The 14,269-nt window shown below is 39.8% G+C and overlaps 1 protein-coding gene across 1 annotated transcript; it reads left to right on the top strand.

Annotated features, from left to right (window-relative positions):
• Window positions 1-10,657: 10,657 nt before the first annotated feature.
• On the top strand, window positions 10,658-13,955 carry LOC308296047 (zinc phosphodiesterase ELAC protein 1-like). The gene is made up of 5 exons (XM_080739164.1): window positions 10,658-10,844; window positions 11,674-11,880; window positions 12,201-12,259; window positions 12,554-12,764; window positions 13,200-13,955. Exons 1-5 carry the CDS (start codon window positions 10,688-10,690, stop codon window positions 13,676-13,678), a joined length of 1,113 nt encoding a protein of 370 aa, XP_080595290.1. The 5' UTR covers window positions 10,658-10,687; the 3' UTR covers window positions 13,679-13,955.
• Window positions 13,956-14,269: the final 314 nt, after the last annotated feature.

The following is a 14,269-nucleotide window of genomic DNA, read 5'->3' as shown; positions in this document are numbered from 1 at the left end:
AGACGGGCGCTTAAAACATATTGGTTTCCGAGTTATCGCACTTTGAAAAATCTAGCATTAGAATTTGTTAGCATTAGCATTTGTCGAAAAAAAGTAGGGTTCCAGGGGTCGCACAGCAATTTGTCACACATCCACATGTTCGTCTCGACGAGCTATACAACATACCAAAAGATAGGCAATATCGGAAATGTAAGACTTAAAATCTATGTTTTGACACCTTACTATAGCCTTATGTAATTTTGGGGGTTTTGAAGACAATCTGACAAAAATGAATACATTTCATATCCACACGTTCGTCTCGAAGAGCTATACACCATACTAAAAGACAGGCGCTTAAAATATATTGGTTTCCGAGTTATCGCACTTTGAAAAATCTATTATTAGCATTTGTTAGCATTAGCATTTGTCGAAAAAAAGTAGGGTTCCAGGGGTCGCACAGCAATTTGTCATACATCCACACGTTTGTCTCGTCGAGCTATACAACATACCAAAAGATAGGCACTATCGGAAATTTCAGACTTAAAATCTATGTTTTGACGCCTTACTATAGTCTTATGTAATTTTGGGGGTTTTGAAGACAATATGAAAAAAATGAATACATTTCATATCCACGCGTTCGTCTCAAAGTGCTATGCAACATACTAAAAGACGGGCGCTTAAAACCTATTGGTTTCCGAGTTATGGCACCTTGAAAAATCTAGCATTAGCATTTGTTAGCATTAGCATTTGTCGAAAAAAGTAGGGTTCCAGGGGTCGCACAGCAATGTGTCACACATCCACACGTTCGTCTCGACGAGCTGTACAACATACGAAAGATAGGCACTATCGGAAATTTCAGACTTATAATCTATGTTTTGACACCTTACTATAGTCTTATGTAATTTTGGGGGTTTTGAAGACAATCTGAAAAAAAAAATTAATACATTTCATATCCACGCGTTCGTCTCAAAGAGCTATACAACATACTAAAAGACGGGCGCTTAAAAACCTATTGGTTCCGAGTTATGGCACTTTGAAAAATCTATTATTAGCATTTGTCGAAAAAAGTAGCGTTCCAGGGGTCACACAGCAATGTGTCACACATCCACACGTTCGTCTCGACGAGCTATACAACATACCAAAAGATAGGCACTATCGGAAATGTAAGACTTAAAATCTATGTTTTGACACCTTACTATAGCCTTATGTAATTTTTGGGGTTTTGAAGACAATCTGACAAAAATGAATACATTTCATATCCACACGTTCGTCTCGAAGAGCTATACACCATACTATAAGACGTGCGCTTAAAATATATTGGTTTCCGAGTTATCGCACTTTGATAAATCTATTATTAGCATTTGTTAGCATTAGCATTTGTCGAAAAAAGTAGGGTTCCAGGGGTCGCACAGCAATTTGTCATACATCCACACGTTTGTCTCGTCGAGCTATACAACATACCAAAAGATAGGCAATATCGGAAATGTAAGACTTAAAATCTATGTTTTGTAATTTTGGGGGTTTTGAAGACAATCTGAAAAAAATGAATACATTTCATATCCACGCGTTCGTCTCAAAGTGCTATACAACATACTAAAAGACGGGCGCTTAAAACCTATTGGTTTCCGAGTTATGGCACTTTGAAAAATCTAGCATTAGCATTTGTTAGCATTAGCATTTGTCGAAAAAAGTAGGGTTCCAGGGGTCGCACAGCAATGTGTCACACATCCACACGTTCGTCTCGACGAGCTGTACAACATACGAAAGATAGGCACTATCGGAAATTTCAGACTTATAATCTATGTTTTGACACCTTACTATAGTCTTATGTAATTTTGGGGGTTTTGAAGACAATCTGAAAAAAAAGAATTAATACATTTCATATCCACGCGTTCGTCTCAAAGAGCTATACAACATACTAAAAGACGGGCGCTTAGAAACCTATTGGTTCCGAGTTATGGCACTTTGAAAAATCTATTATTAGCATTTGTCGAAATAAAGTAGCGTTCCAGGGGTCACACAGCAATGTGTCACACATCCACACGTTCGTCTTGACGAGCTATACAACATACCAAAAGATAGGCACTATCGGAAATTGCAGACTTAAAATCTATGTTTTGACGCCTTATAGTCTTATGTAATTTTGGGGGTTTTGAAGACAATCTGAAAAAAAGATTAATACATTTCATATCCACGCGTTCGTCTCGAAGAGCTATACAACATACTAAAAGACGGGCGCTTAAAACCTATTGGTTTCCGAGTTATGGCACTTTGAAAAATCTAGCATTAGCATTTGTAAGCATTAGCATTTGTCGAAAAAAAGTAGGGTTCCAGGGGTCGCACAGCAATTTGTCACACATCCACACGTTCGTCTCGTCGAGCTATACAACATACCAAAAGATAGGCACTATCGGAAATTTAAGACTTAAAATCTATGTTTTGACGCCTTATTATAGTCTTATGTAATTCTGGGGGTTTTGAGGACAATCTGAAAAAAAGTTTAATACATTTCATATCCACGCGTTCCTCTCAAAGAGCTATACAACATACTAAAAGACGGGCGCTTAGAAACCTATTGGTTTCCGAGTTATGGCACTTTGAAAAATCTATTATTAGCATTTGTTAGCATTAGCATTTGTCGAAAAAAAGTAGCATTCCAGGGGTCACACAGCAATGTGTCAAATATCCACACGTTCGTCTCGACGAGCTATACAACATACCAAAAGATAGGCACTATCGGAAATTTAAGACTTAAAATCTATGTTTTGACGCCTTACTATAGTCTTATGTAATTTTGGGGGTTTTGAAGACAATCTGAAAAAAATTAATACATTTCATATCCACGCGTTCGTCTCAAAGTGCTATATACAACATACTAAAAGACGGGCGCTTAAAACATATTGGTTTCCGAGTTATCGCACTTTGAAAAATCTAGCATTAGAATTTGTTAGCATTAGCATTTGTCGAAAAAAAGTAGGGTTCCAGGGGTCGCACAGCAATTTGTCACACATCCACATGTTCGTCTCGACGAGCTATACAACATACCAAAAGATAGGCAATATCGGAAATGTAAGACTTAAAATCTATGTTTTGACACCTTACTATAGCCTTATGTAATTTTGGGGGTTTTGAAGACAATCTGACAAAAATGAATACATTTCATATCCACACGTTCGTCTCGAAGAGCTATACACCATACTAAAAGACAGGCGCTTAAAATATATTGGTTTCCGAGTTATCGCACTTTGAAAAATCTATTATTAGCATTTGTTAGCATTAGCATTTGTCGAAAAAAAGTAGGGTTCCAGGGGTCGCACAGCAATTTGTCATACATCCACACGTTTGTCTCGTCGAGCTATACAACATACCAAAAGATAGGCACTATCGGAAATTTCAGACTTAAAATCTATGTTTTGACGCCTTACTATAGTCTTATGTAATTTTGGGGGTTTTGAAGACAATATGAAAAAAATGAATACATTTCATATCCACGCGTTCGTCTCAAAGTGCTATACAACATACTAAAAGACGGGCGCTTAAAACCTATTGGTTTCCGAGTTATGGCACCTTGAAAAATCTAGCATTAGCATTTGTTAGCATTAGCATTTGTCGAAAAAAGTAGGGTTCCAGGGGTCGCACAGCAATGTGTCACACATCCACACGTTCGTCTCGACGAGCTGTACAACATACGAAAGATAGGCACTATCGGAAATTTCAGACTTATAATCTATGTTTTGACACCTTACTATAGTCTTATGTAATTTTGGGGGTTTTGAAGACAATCTGAAAAAAAAAGAATTAATACATTTCATATCCACGCGTTCGTCTCAAAGAGCTATACAACATACTAAAAGACGGGCGCTTAGAAACCTATTGGTTCCGAGTTATGGCACTTTGAAAAATCTATTATTAGCATTTGTCGAAATAAAGTAGCGTTCCAGGGGTCACACAGCAATGTGTCACACATCCACACGTTCGTCTCGACGAGCTATACAACATACCAAAAGATAGGCACTATCGGAAATGTAAGACTTAAAATCTATGTTTTGACACCTTACTATAGCCTTATGTAATTTTTGGGGTTTTGAAGACAATCTGACAAAAATGAATACATTTCATATCCACACGTTCGTCTCGAAGAGCTATACACCATACTATAAGACGTGCGCTTAAAATATATTGGTTTCCGAGTTATCGCACTTTGATAAATCTATTATTAGCATTTGTTAGCATTAGCATTTGTCGAAAAAAAGTAGGGTTCCAGGGGTCGCACAGCAATTTGTCATACATCCAAACGTTTGTCTCGTCGAGCTATACAACATACCAAAAGATAGGCACTATCGGAAATTTCAGACTTAAAATCTATGTTTTGACGCCTTACTATAGTCTTATGTAATTTTGGGGGTTTTGAAGACAATCTGAAAAAAAAAATTAATACATTTCATATCACGCGTTCGTCTCAAAGAGCTATACAACATACTAAAAGACGGGCGCTTAGAAACCTATTGGTTTCCGAGTTATGGCACTTTGAAAAATCTATTATTAGCATTTGTCGAAAAAAAGTAGCATTCCAGGGGTCACACAGCAATGTGTCACACATCCACACGTTCGTCTCGACGAGCTATGTAAGACTTAAAATCTATTATTAGCATTTGTTGAAAAAAAGTAGGGTTCCAGGGGTCGCACAGCAATGTGTCACACATCCATACGTTCGTCTTGACGAGCTATACAACATACTAAAAGATAGGAACTATCTGAAAATTAAGACTTAAAATCTCTGTTTTGACGCCATACTATAGTCTTATGTAATTTTGTTGGTTTTGAAGACAATCTGAAAAAAATTAATTATTCTCATATCCACGAGTTCGTCTCAACGAGTTACACAACATACTAAAAGACGGGCGCTTAAAACCTATTGGTTTCCGAGTTATCACACTTTGAATTAGCATTTTTAGAATTAGCATTTTTAGCATTAGCATGTGTTAGCATTAGAATTTGTTAGCGTTAGCATTTGTCGAAAGAAAGTAGGGTTCCAGGGGTCGCACAGCAATGTGTACAGTACAGTACATTCACACAGTGAGGAGACACTGTTCTGAGGTACAGTACATTCACACAGTGAGGAGGAGACACTGATCTGAGGTACAGTACATTCACACAGTGAGGAGGAGACACTGATTTGAGGTACAGTACATCCACACAGTGAGGAGACACTGTTCTTAGGTACAGTACATTCACACAGTGAGGAGGAGATACTGATCTGAGGTACAGTACATTCACACAGTGAGGAGGAGACACTGATCTGAGGTACAGTATATTCACACAGTGAGGAGACACTGATCTGAGGTACAGTATATTCACACAGGGAGGAGACACTGTTCTTAGGTACAGTACATTCACACAGTGAGGAGACACTGTTCTTAGGTACAGTACATTCACACAGTGAGGAGATACTGATCTGAGGTACAGTACATTCACACAGTGAGGAGACACTGTTCTTAGGTACAGTACATTCACACAGTGAGGAGACACTGTTCTTAGGTACAGTACATTCACACAGTGAGGAGACACTGATCTGAGGTACAGTACATTCACACAGTGAGGAGACACTGTTCTTAGGTACAGTATATTCACACAGTGAGGAGACACTGTTCTTAGGTACAGTACATTCACACAGTGAGGAGATACTGATCTGAGGTACAGTACATTCACACAGTGAGGAGGAGACACTGATCTGAGGTACAGTATATTCACACAGGGAGGAGACAGAGCGTTTAGAAGGACGTTGGAGCCCTGGTGATGGCCTGCTCACGAGGTCAAACATCGGCCAAATTGTCAAATTATTTAAGAAAGAGTCAAACATTAGCTGATCTACAAGCTGGACTGATTTCACACCATCTGTAGAACCGAGTCAAACAGGGATGATATATGATAGTTAGCAATAACTATAATAGATGACACAATTTGATAGACAACATGGCAGACAACTATCTTACAGCAGGACACCGCAGGGAATTGAACCCCGTCCCAGTAAACCAGGAGTTCCATACCAGTGTCTTGTTCTGCTTGATCTTATCTGCTAGATCTGAGTATGGGCTTGGGCTTCAACTTAACTGGGTCATTTTGGTTTGGGATGCAATTTTCAGAGCTGTTGAAAACTATTCTAAAGCAGTGGTTCCAAACATTTTCCTGTCAAGGACCCCCAAATTGACATGCATTCTGCAGATCCCCACCTGAAAATATTTTCTGCCTGGGAAGATTTTTCAAGATTCATCAAAACGTTTAAGAAATATCTGATCTACAAGCTCAAAATGGGCTGTAATGGTAACGCGTTGTGAGCTTGTGGAGCGGCCATTTTCAAACAAAGTTTAAAACAGGGTTAAAGTGGTAAAACTGTTCCTTATTTTACTGTGGACCCCCTGGAACTTCCTCAAGGACCCCTGGGGGTCCCCAAACCACACTTTGAGAACCACACTCTAAAGATATGATACATATATTTTGGTGATTTAAATCGTATATTATACAAATGTACAATTGAAGAAACTTAAGAATAAATTATTTTTGTACAAACATGTCACACTTAAGAACTAAAAGGCCACCTTAAGAGTGCCCTCCAGTATGCGTAGATTTTTTCTTAACATAAGAACAAATCACAATACCAATGGGTATCATTAAAGGGAGGTATAATGGACCGAAGTCAAGCACCCTAACCTTTTTGTGGGTAGTTTATATATCCATGAATTCAAGTCTACATGAGTAATCGGTAAAAAAAAAAAATAGTGACAGCCCTAGTTGACAGTTTATTGTTTTAAATTTGTTGAGTCTAGAGTTGCAACACCAACCATTAACAGCCCACTCAGCCAAACATGAAGTCTGATTGTATTAAACCACTGTTTCCCAAACAGTGGGTCGGGACCCATAATATGTTGTATAGCTCGTCGAGAGGAACATGTTGATGTGTGACACATTGCTGTGCGACCCCTGGAATCCTAGTGCAATAACTCGGAAATAAATAGGTTTTAAGTGACCGTCTTTTAGTATGTTGTATAGCTCGTCGAGACGAACGCGTGGATATGAAATTAATTCATTTTTTTTAGATTGTCTTCAAAACCCCCAAAATGACATTAGACTATATAGTATGTCGTCAAAATAGAGATTTTAAGTCTTAATTTTCAGATAGTGCCTATCTTTTAGTATGTTGTATAGCTCGTCAAGATGAACGTGTGAATGTGTGACACATTGCTGTGCGACCCCTGGAACCCTACTTCTTTTCGACAAATGCTAATGCTAACAAATGCTAATGCTAACAAATGCTAATGCTAAAAATGCTAATGCTAACACCAACTGCTACACAAGGTTGCACACTCTTAGCAAGCTGCAGGCACACTTAAAATGTCTTAGAAATTTTCCCCTTAATTCTAAATCTAATCCTAGATTTTTCAAAGTGCGATCGGAAACTAATAGGTTTTAAGCGCCCTCTTTTAGTATGTTGTATAGCTCGTCGAGACGCACGCGTGGATATGAAATGAATTCATTTTTTTTAGATTGTCAACAAAACCCCCAAAATTACATAAACAGAGATTTTATTCAAAGTGTGATAACTCGGAAACAATAGATAGATACCTTTATTATCCCAAGGGGGAAATTCAGTAGGTTTTAAGCGCCCGTCTTAAGCGCCCGTCTTTTAGTATGTTGTATAGCTCGTCGAGACGAACGTGTGGATATGAAATTAATTCATTTTTTTCAGATTGTCTTCAAAACCCCCAAAATTACATAAGACTATATAGTATGGCGTCAAAACAGAGATTTTAAGTCTTAATTTTCAGATAGTGCCTATCTTTTAGTATGTTGTATAGCAAGACGAACGTGTGGATGTGTATTTGAGACAGGCAGCGAGCCTTAAAAGCATTCAAATAATACAAATACATTAATAATTGGCAAATGCAGCAGATCTACAAGCTCAACATGTGTTGCTTCGCACCACGTTTCAAGCTTCTGTATCTGCTACTTTCGATGCTTTTGTGTGACACTGTTGTATGATAAAGTAGGACATTCATTTATAAACGATATATAGTGAAATTGGAGAAGAAATGTCTGCCTTCATGTGAACACTTACAGCATACATCAAGTGCTGTATTTTAATAGTATTTTTATGCCAGCATTTTGTGATCTGTGGTATATCCCTAACTGAGGCTTGAACCTGAAACCTTTTGCTCAGTAGGCTTTCACTCTAGAGTAGACACTGAGCTATGACTATCCCTCTGTATAACACAGTGATTCTCACACATGTTCATGACAAAGACCCGTTAATTGATACCAATTTGGTTGCAAACCTCTATCTGACAATATGTAGTGCCGTTTGGCCTCACAAGAAAGATTTGAATTTAAAAGAAAAAAGAAAGTGTTCAACATTTGACAAGACATTGGTGACAAGTTGACAACTAAGACAGGATTTGAACCTGTGATCATTCACCTATCTCTGCCTCCAAAACTATGTGTTCTGAAACGCTTTCATTTCAAGGGCCCACAATTTGTTTTGTATTTGGCCACAGAACCCCATGAGAGAAGAGATGTAGATTTATACAGATTGTTATTTAAAGCAGGAACAAAAATTGCATTCCTGTCAAAAAGTAAGGCAGGAATTAAACTTATAACCTTCTGTCCTTCAGGAAGATTTTGAGACCAGTGAGTCACTGAGGTTTTCAATATTTTAACTGGATAATAAGAGAAAAGGTAGAGTCCTGTTTCTATTGCGGTTCCAAAACATTCAAACATCTATACAAGCAACAACAAACAAGAACAAAATATGCTATTAAAGATCTTCTTTTCTTTTTTCTTTTGTAACGTTGTTTGTTGTTCGTCTAATAAGAAAAAATACTATTTTGTTTCAAGCAGCAAGTAGCTTAATGAGTTAGGATATTGAACTAATGATACAGAGGCTGTGGGTTCAAGCCCCACTGAAGATCTTACTTTAAAGACTGACTTCCAGCAGAATAACCTCAAAACCAGTTCAGAAAGCATTGTGAGATGCCCTCGCTGTGCTGGCGCAGCGGACTAGTAATGAGGACTGTGAAGTAGAATACCTTTAATAGGTTCGTTCAAATCTGGCCGTGGTCGAGGCGGGGTCTGCTTGGGGCGTGTGGGCAATGCATGCAAGATCATACAGATATTCACTAAGTAATGACTTAAAGATGAGAAGTCATTTATAAAGATGTCTTACTTTGCTTCAGTCATCAAATCTGTACACCATTTGGCATTTTAAGGCTGAAATTGTACCCACGCTAGTAAAGCAAGCCTGATAAAAGTATCAAACATGTATCAAACAAAAAAATGTAACAGAACACCAGGGAAATATTATATTTCTGTTAAGAAGTTTTGGGGGGAACCCCAGACCCCCGTTGTGGAGTTCTGTGCACCCCCACGACCCAGAAAAGTGAGTCCCAAAATCAAGGCAAAAAACCTGGAAAAAAGTGAGTCCCATCAAGGCGAAACACCCAGAGAAAAGTGAGTCCCAAAATCAAGGCGAAACACCTGGAAAAAAGTGAGTCCCATCAAGGCGAAACACCCGTAGAAAAGTGAGTCCCAAAATCCCCCAAAAGGTGAGTCCCAAAATCAAGGCGAAACACCTGGAAAAAGGTGAGCCTCATCAAGACGAAACACCCGGAGAAAAATGAGTCCCATCAAGGCGAAACACCCGGAGAAAAGTGAGTCCCAAAATCCCCCAAATCTCCAAAAAAGTGAGTCCCAAAATCAAGGCGAAACACCTGAAAAAAAGTGAGTCCCATCAAGGCGAAACACACCCGTAGAAAAGTGAGTCCCATCAAGACGAAACACCCGGAGAAAAGTGAGTCCCAAAATCCCCAAAAATCCCCCAAAAAGTGAGTCCCAAAATCAAGGCGAAACACCTGAAAAAAAGTGAGTCCCATCAAGGTCAAAACACCCGGAGAAAAGTGAGTCCCATCAAACGAAACACCCGGAGAAAAGTGAGTCCCAAAATCCCCCAAAAAGTGAGTCCCAAGATCAAGGCGAAACACCTGGAAAAAGTGAGTCCCGTCAAGACGAAACACCTGGAGAAAAGTGAGTCCCAAAATCCCCAACAACCCCCAAAAAGTGAGTCCCAAAATCAAGGCCAAACACCTGAAAAAAAGTAAGTCCCATCAAGGCAAAACACCCGGAGGAAAAAAAAACTCATGCAAATGAGGTCCAAGTCAGACCTCTCTGGCCAATCCCAAAACGAAGTGTGTGATTGAGTCTGGCGCTTGCAGTCAGGCTACTGCACTGCACCCGTGCAAGTGCAACTGCATGTTGTTCCCACCGGAGGGCGCAATATACTTTATCTGTATCTTCAGGAAAGCCATCCATCCCTATTCTGTAAATGTCACGTATTGTTTTGATCACTGAATACAAATTGTGATAACTATTGGTATAAAGGGGGGGGGGGGGGGGGGCATCATTTCGACAACGGAGCGTTGGGAGGGTATAGCGACTCACCCCACGGAGGTTAGGAGGATTAGCGTAAGGTTTAGGTTTGGGCGTCGAGCGTGATTATGGATCCCACTGGGAAAGATGGATTGCACTGGTTTTAGGTATACGTCGCTTGTGTTGTGCGTCATCATCGTGAGCCTGTGTTTACATTACAACTGGAGCCTCGGAACGTGGCCCCGGCGGTGTTCATGTCAAGAGCTGTTAAAAAGTACATTTCCAGGACAAAATGACCATGGATCTGACCTTCCTGGGGACCGGCTCTGCCTACCCGGCACCGCACCGCGGAGCCTCGGCTCTGGTCCTGAGGACCGAGGGAGAATGTTGGCTGTTCGACTGCGGCGAAGGAACCCAGACCCAGATCATGAAGAGCCAGCTGAGAGCTGGTGAGTGTGTGTATAATACTTATACAACCAGTGTTTCACATTTCAAGGCCCCCCCTTAACTCTGATATTATACAAATAGAACCAAATGGACCTTAACGGGCCCATTTGGTTCCATTTGTATACTGTTAAAGTTACAGACTCGTATGGGTCAATTTAGTCCCCCATAAAGGAACCCACAGAGTCCCTGGAATCCACTTTGAGGACCACTTTAAAATACAAGCAGACAGTGGTTGGAAAAAGTACTCACATGTTTTACTTACTACTACTACTATATTTTATTTTAAAGTAAAAGTATCAATACTGCAACGTAGAAATACTCTGTACAAGTAAAGTTCCGGAGTACAAAATGTCCTTGAGTAAAAGTACAAAAGTATTGGCACTAAAATGTACTTAAGTACCAAAAGTAAAAGTACTCATTGTGCAGAATGTCCCATTTCATGTTTTCAAATGTATGAAAAACTTTTGAAAATAGCAGATCTACAAGCTCACAATGCATCGCTACAAGCTCAAATGGTCGAAATGTAGGCTATATAGGGCTGAAAGTGGTTTAAGCCACTGCTGCTGTCTGTGTGTACTGTTGTACATGTGTGTATTGTATGTGTGTACAATACAACAAATACAGTACAATAGGGTTTACGTGTAGCCAACGTGGTTCTCAAACATTTTCATGTCAAAGACCCATTCATATTTATTTAGCTGCGGGACCCTTTTAGAGACCTATTAATAAGAGAAGGTTTGTGTGATAATTTCATGGAAGGGTCACATAGTTAACACATCCCTAGCTACATGTCTGTATTGACCACTGCAATATTTTCCATGTTACATACAGGTCGAATCACTAAAGTTTTCATCTCCCACTTGCATGGGGATCACCTCTTTGGCCTGCCTGGACTCCTGTGTACTGTGAGTCTCAACACCAACCCAAGCCCCGCCGAGTCTCTACCCTGTGTGGATATTTATGGGCCCAGGGGACTTAGGCACTTCCTCCGGGTGACTCTTGGTCTGACGGGGTCACAGCTTCTCTTCCCTTATGCAGGCAGGTCATTGATATCCAAGCTGAATTCCAACATCCACACTACACACTTTTAACCCATTTGGATATGTTAAAAACAAGGCTGCACCCAGGAGTGCTAGCTGACAGGCTGACTCAGCTGTTGAAAGCAAAGCACAACTACTCCAAACTGAATGTGTGCAAAATAATCTAATTTACTCCAAGTCTGCAAATCAGACTCACTTGTCTGTAGTCTGGGTTTGGGGATTTAATTGTTCAATTACATTTGTTTAACTGTCTCATGTTGTTTCTCTGATCTGCTCCATTCCTCTCCACTTCTCCCATTTTACTGAACTACAATTTAGTGCATGAACTGGAACCGACCTCAGACCAGAGTCCACCAGAAGGGCAGCTCAGCCTTGAAGTATGTATTTGATTCATTTGTATTGTTCACATACAGCTATACATTCCACAAATCTGTGTGTGCATATGTATGCAGTATGTCTGTCTTGATCACTTATGTCAAGAACACCAACAAAACTACATTACACCAACACATAAATACAACTACAAAAAACCATTACAAAATGAACACTTCCGACATGTGGGCACAGGCTTGCACTACTCTTCCGTGCATTGTGATGTTTTTTTCCCCCATGTGTTTGTCTTCTATTTTATTATATGAATTAATCTGGTGTCCTTTCTTTTTTCTCTTTAGATGACAGCAGAATGTGGTCCTCTGCACCCTCAGGAGCGTCCTGGGAGGACCATTTCCCTCGATGCCTCCACTGACTGCTACCACCTCCTAGAGGACAAGCGGTTTGTGGTCAAGGCCTTCAGGTTGTTCCACCGTATCCCATCGTTTGGCTTCTCCATTCAAGAGCAGGATCGGCCTGGGAGACTCAACACTGCACTGCTTCGGGAGATGGGTATAATGACTTCCAGTGTTTTTACTAGTCAGTCAATACTCGGTTCTAAAAATGTTTGCCAGTCCAATATTGTGATTTTGTTACAATACGTCAACACACACTCCCATGCTGTTCAGTTCGTGAATGAAAGGGGTTTGCTGGTAAAACGTTTCATCTAATAAAGTAGTGAATCCGTTCAAACATGGGGAGCAGGACAGTCTGCATTTGTAGTCTTATTGTGGCTTTTAAATGTTTTCTGTCAGGTTAAATACTTAAAAAGTTTTTAGCTAATAATGCTAATGTGCACCGTATACATGGTGGTAGAAATGGGAAGTGAACACAAGCACAATCTAGTAGTGGTTAGAAAATGTTCAACCTTTAATGCCAGATTAAAGAACAGTCACAGCAGTACATGGATGGTTTGCCTGATCCCATTTTTTTTAATTTCCCATTTAGGTCTGAAGCCAGGACCACTTTATGGGCGCCTGAAAGCGGGCGAAACAGTGACACTAGAGAGCGGACGTGTGGTGTCCTCTAGTGAGGTATTGGAAGAGGCCATTCCGGGGAGGAAAGTCTGCATTCTAGGCGATTGTAGCTCAGTCACTGGAGAAGGACCATTGCGGATGTGCAACAAAGCAGACATTTTGGTTCACGAGGCCACCCTGGGAGATGAGCACCATGATAAAGCAGTGGAACATGGTCACAGTACACCTAAAATGGCTGCGGCGGTGGCCCGGGCATGCTGTGCGCGGAGACTGATACTATACCACTTTAGTCAGCGGTACAAGCCATGTGCTTTGCGTAAGGAGGGGGATGAGGATGACATTACAGAACTCAGGATACAGGCTGAGGATGCTCTACAAGGGAGTGGTATAGAAGTGACTTTGGCTGAGGACTTTCTCACTTTGCCAATACCAATCAAAAGGTCACAGTAATGCTCTAGATTTTATATTATTTATACTGATATGAACAAATTGCGTGGAAAATGAACCGAATCCAATCATGTTCAAAAAGAAAACAATAAAATAAAATGGTGTCCTTTAACAGTAAAAACCAACTGAATATAGTTCCATGATTACATGATAGCTTAACGTTATAATGATATTTGTTCTATTAGTAGTAGGCCCACGTAAATGTTCTTTGGCTATGCTTGCAAAGTTAAATATATGGCGTCAATGTGTCACTATCGTTTCACTATGCAAAGATGTCTGGTGGTGTGCAGGCACTTTGCTAGAAGCTTCTACTAGAATAACCTGAGGTTAGCAATTATACAGTGCCTGGTCCAGAAAAAGAACTATGATGTTAAAGCATAATATCACACTTAAGATAGCATTTTGAGATGTAATGCAACTTTATACACATTTTCAAGTACAGTTTCACTTGCATCACAAGTACAGACAGTATAAACACAGTATAATAGCAACGCTTTAAGAACCTTTTTTAAAAATATTAGATTTTTTTCTTCAAATTTCCATTGTATTTAAGCTGTATTTGAAGGCTTTTATGATTAAAATATACATTTATTT

Source organism: Nannobrachium achirus (genome assembly GCF_963921795.1).
Source record: "Nannobrachium achirus genome assembly, chromosome: 12".
Classification (NCBI taxonomy): Eukaryota; Metazoa; Chordata; class Actinopteri; order Myctophiformes; family Myctophidae; genus Nannobrachium; species Nannobrachium achirus.
This window is presented reverse-complemented; position numbering and strand designations above follow the sequence as displayed.

Excerpts from the sequence above, each read along its gene's own strand:
- LOC308296047 (XM_080739164.1), top strand. The coding sequence starts at position 10,688 with ATGACCATGGATCTGACCTTCCTGGGGACCGGCTCTGCCTACCCGGCA. Across the intron at positions 12,260-12,553 it reads AAGGGCAGCTCAGCCTTGAA|ATGACAGCAGAATGTGGTCC; the intron begins GTATGTATTTGA and ends TTTTCTCTTTAG. Across the intron at positions 12,765-13,199 it reads TGCACTGCTTCGGGAGATGG|GTCTGAAGCCAGGACCACTT; the intron begins GTATAATGACTT and ends TTTCCCATTTAG.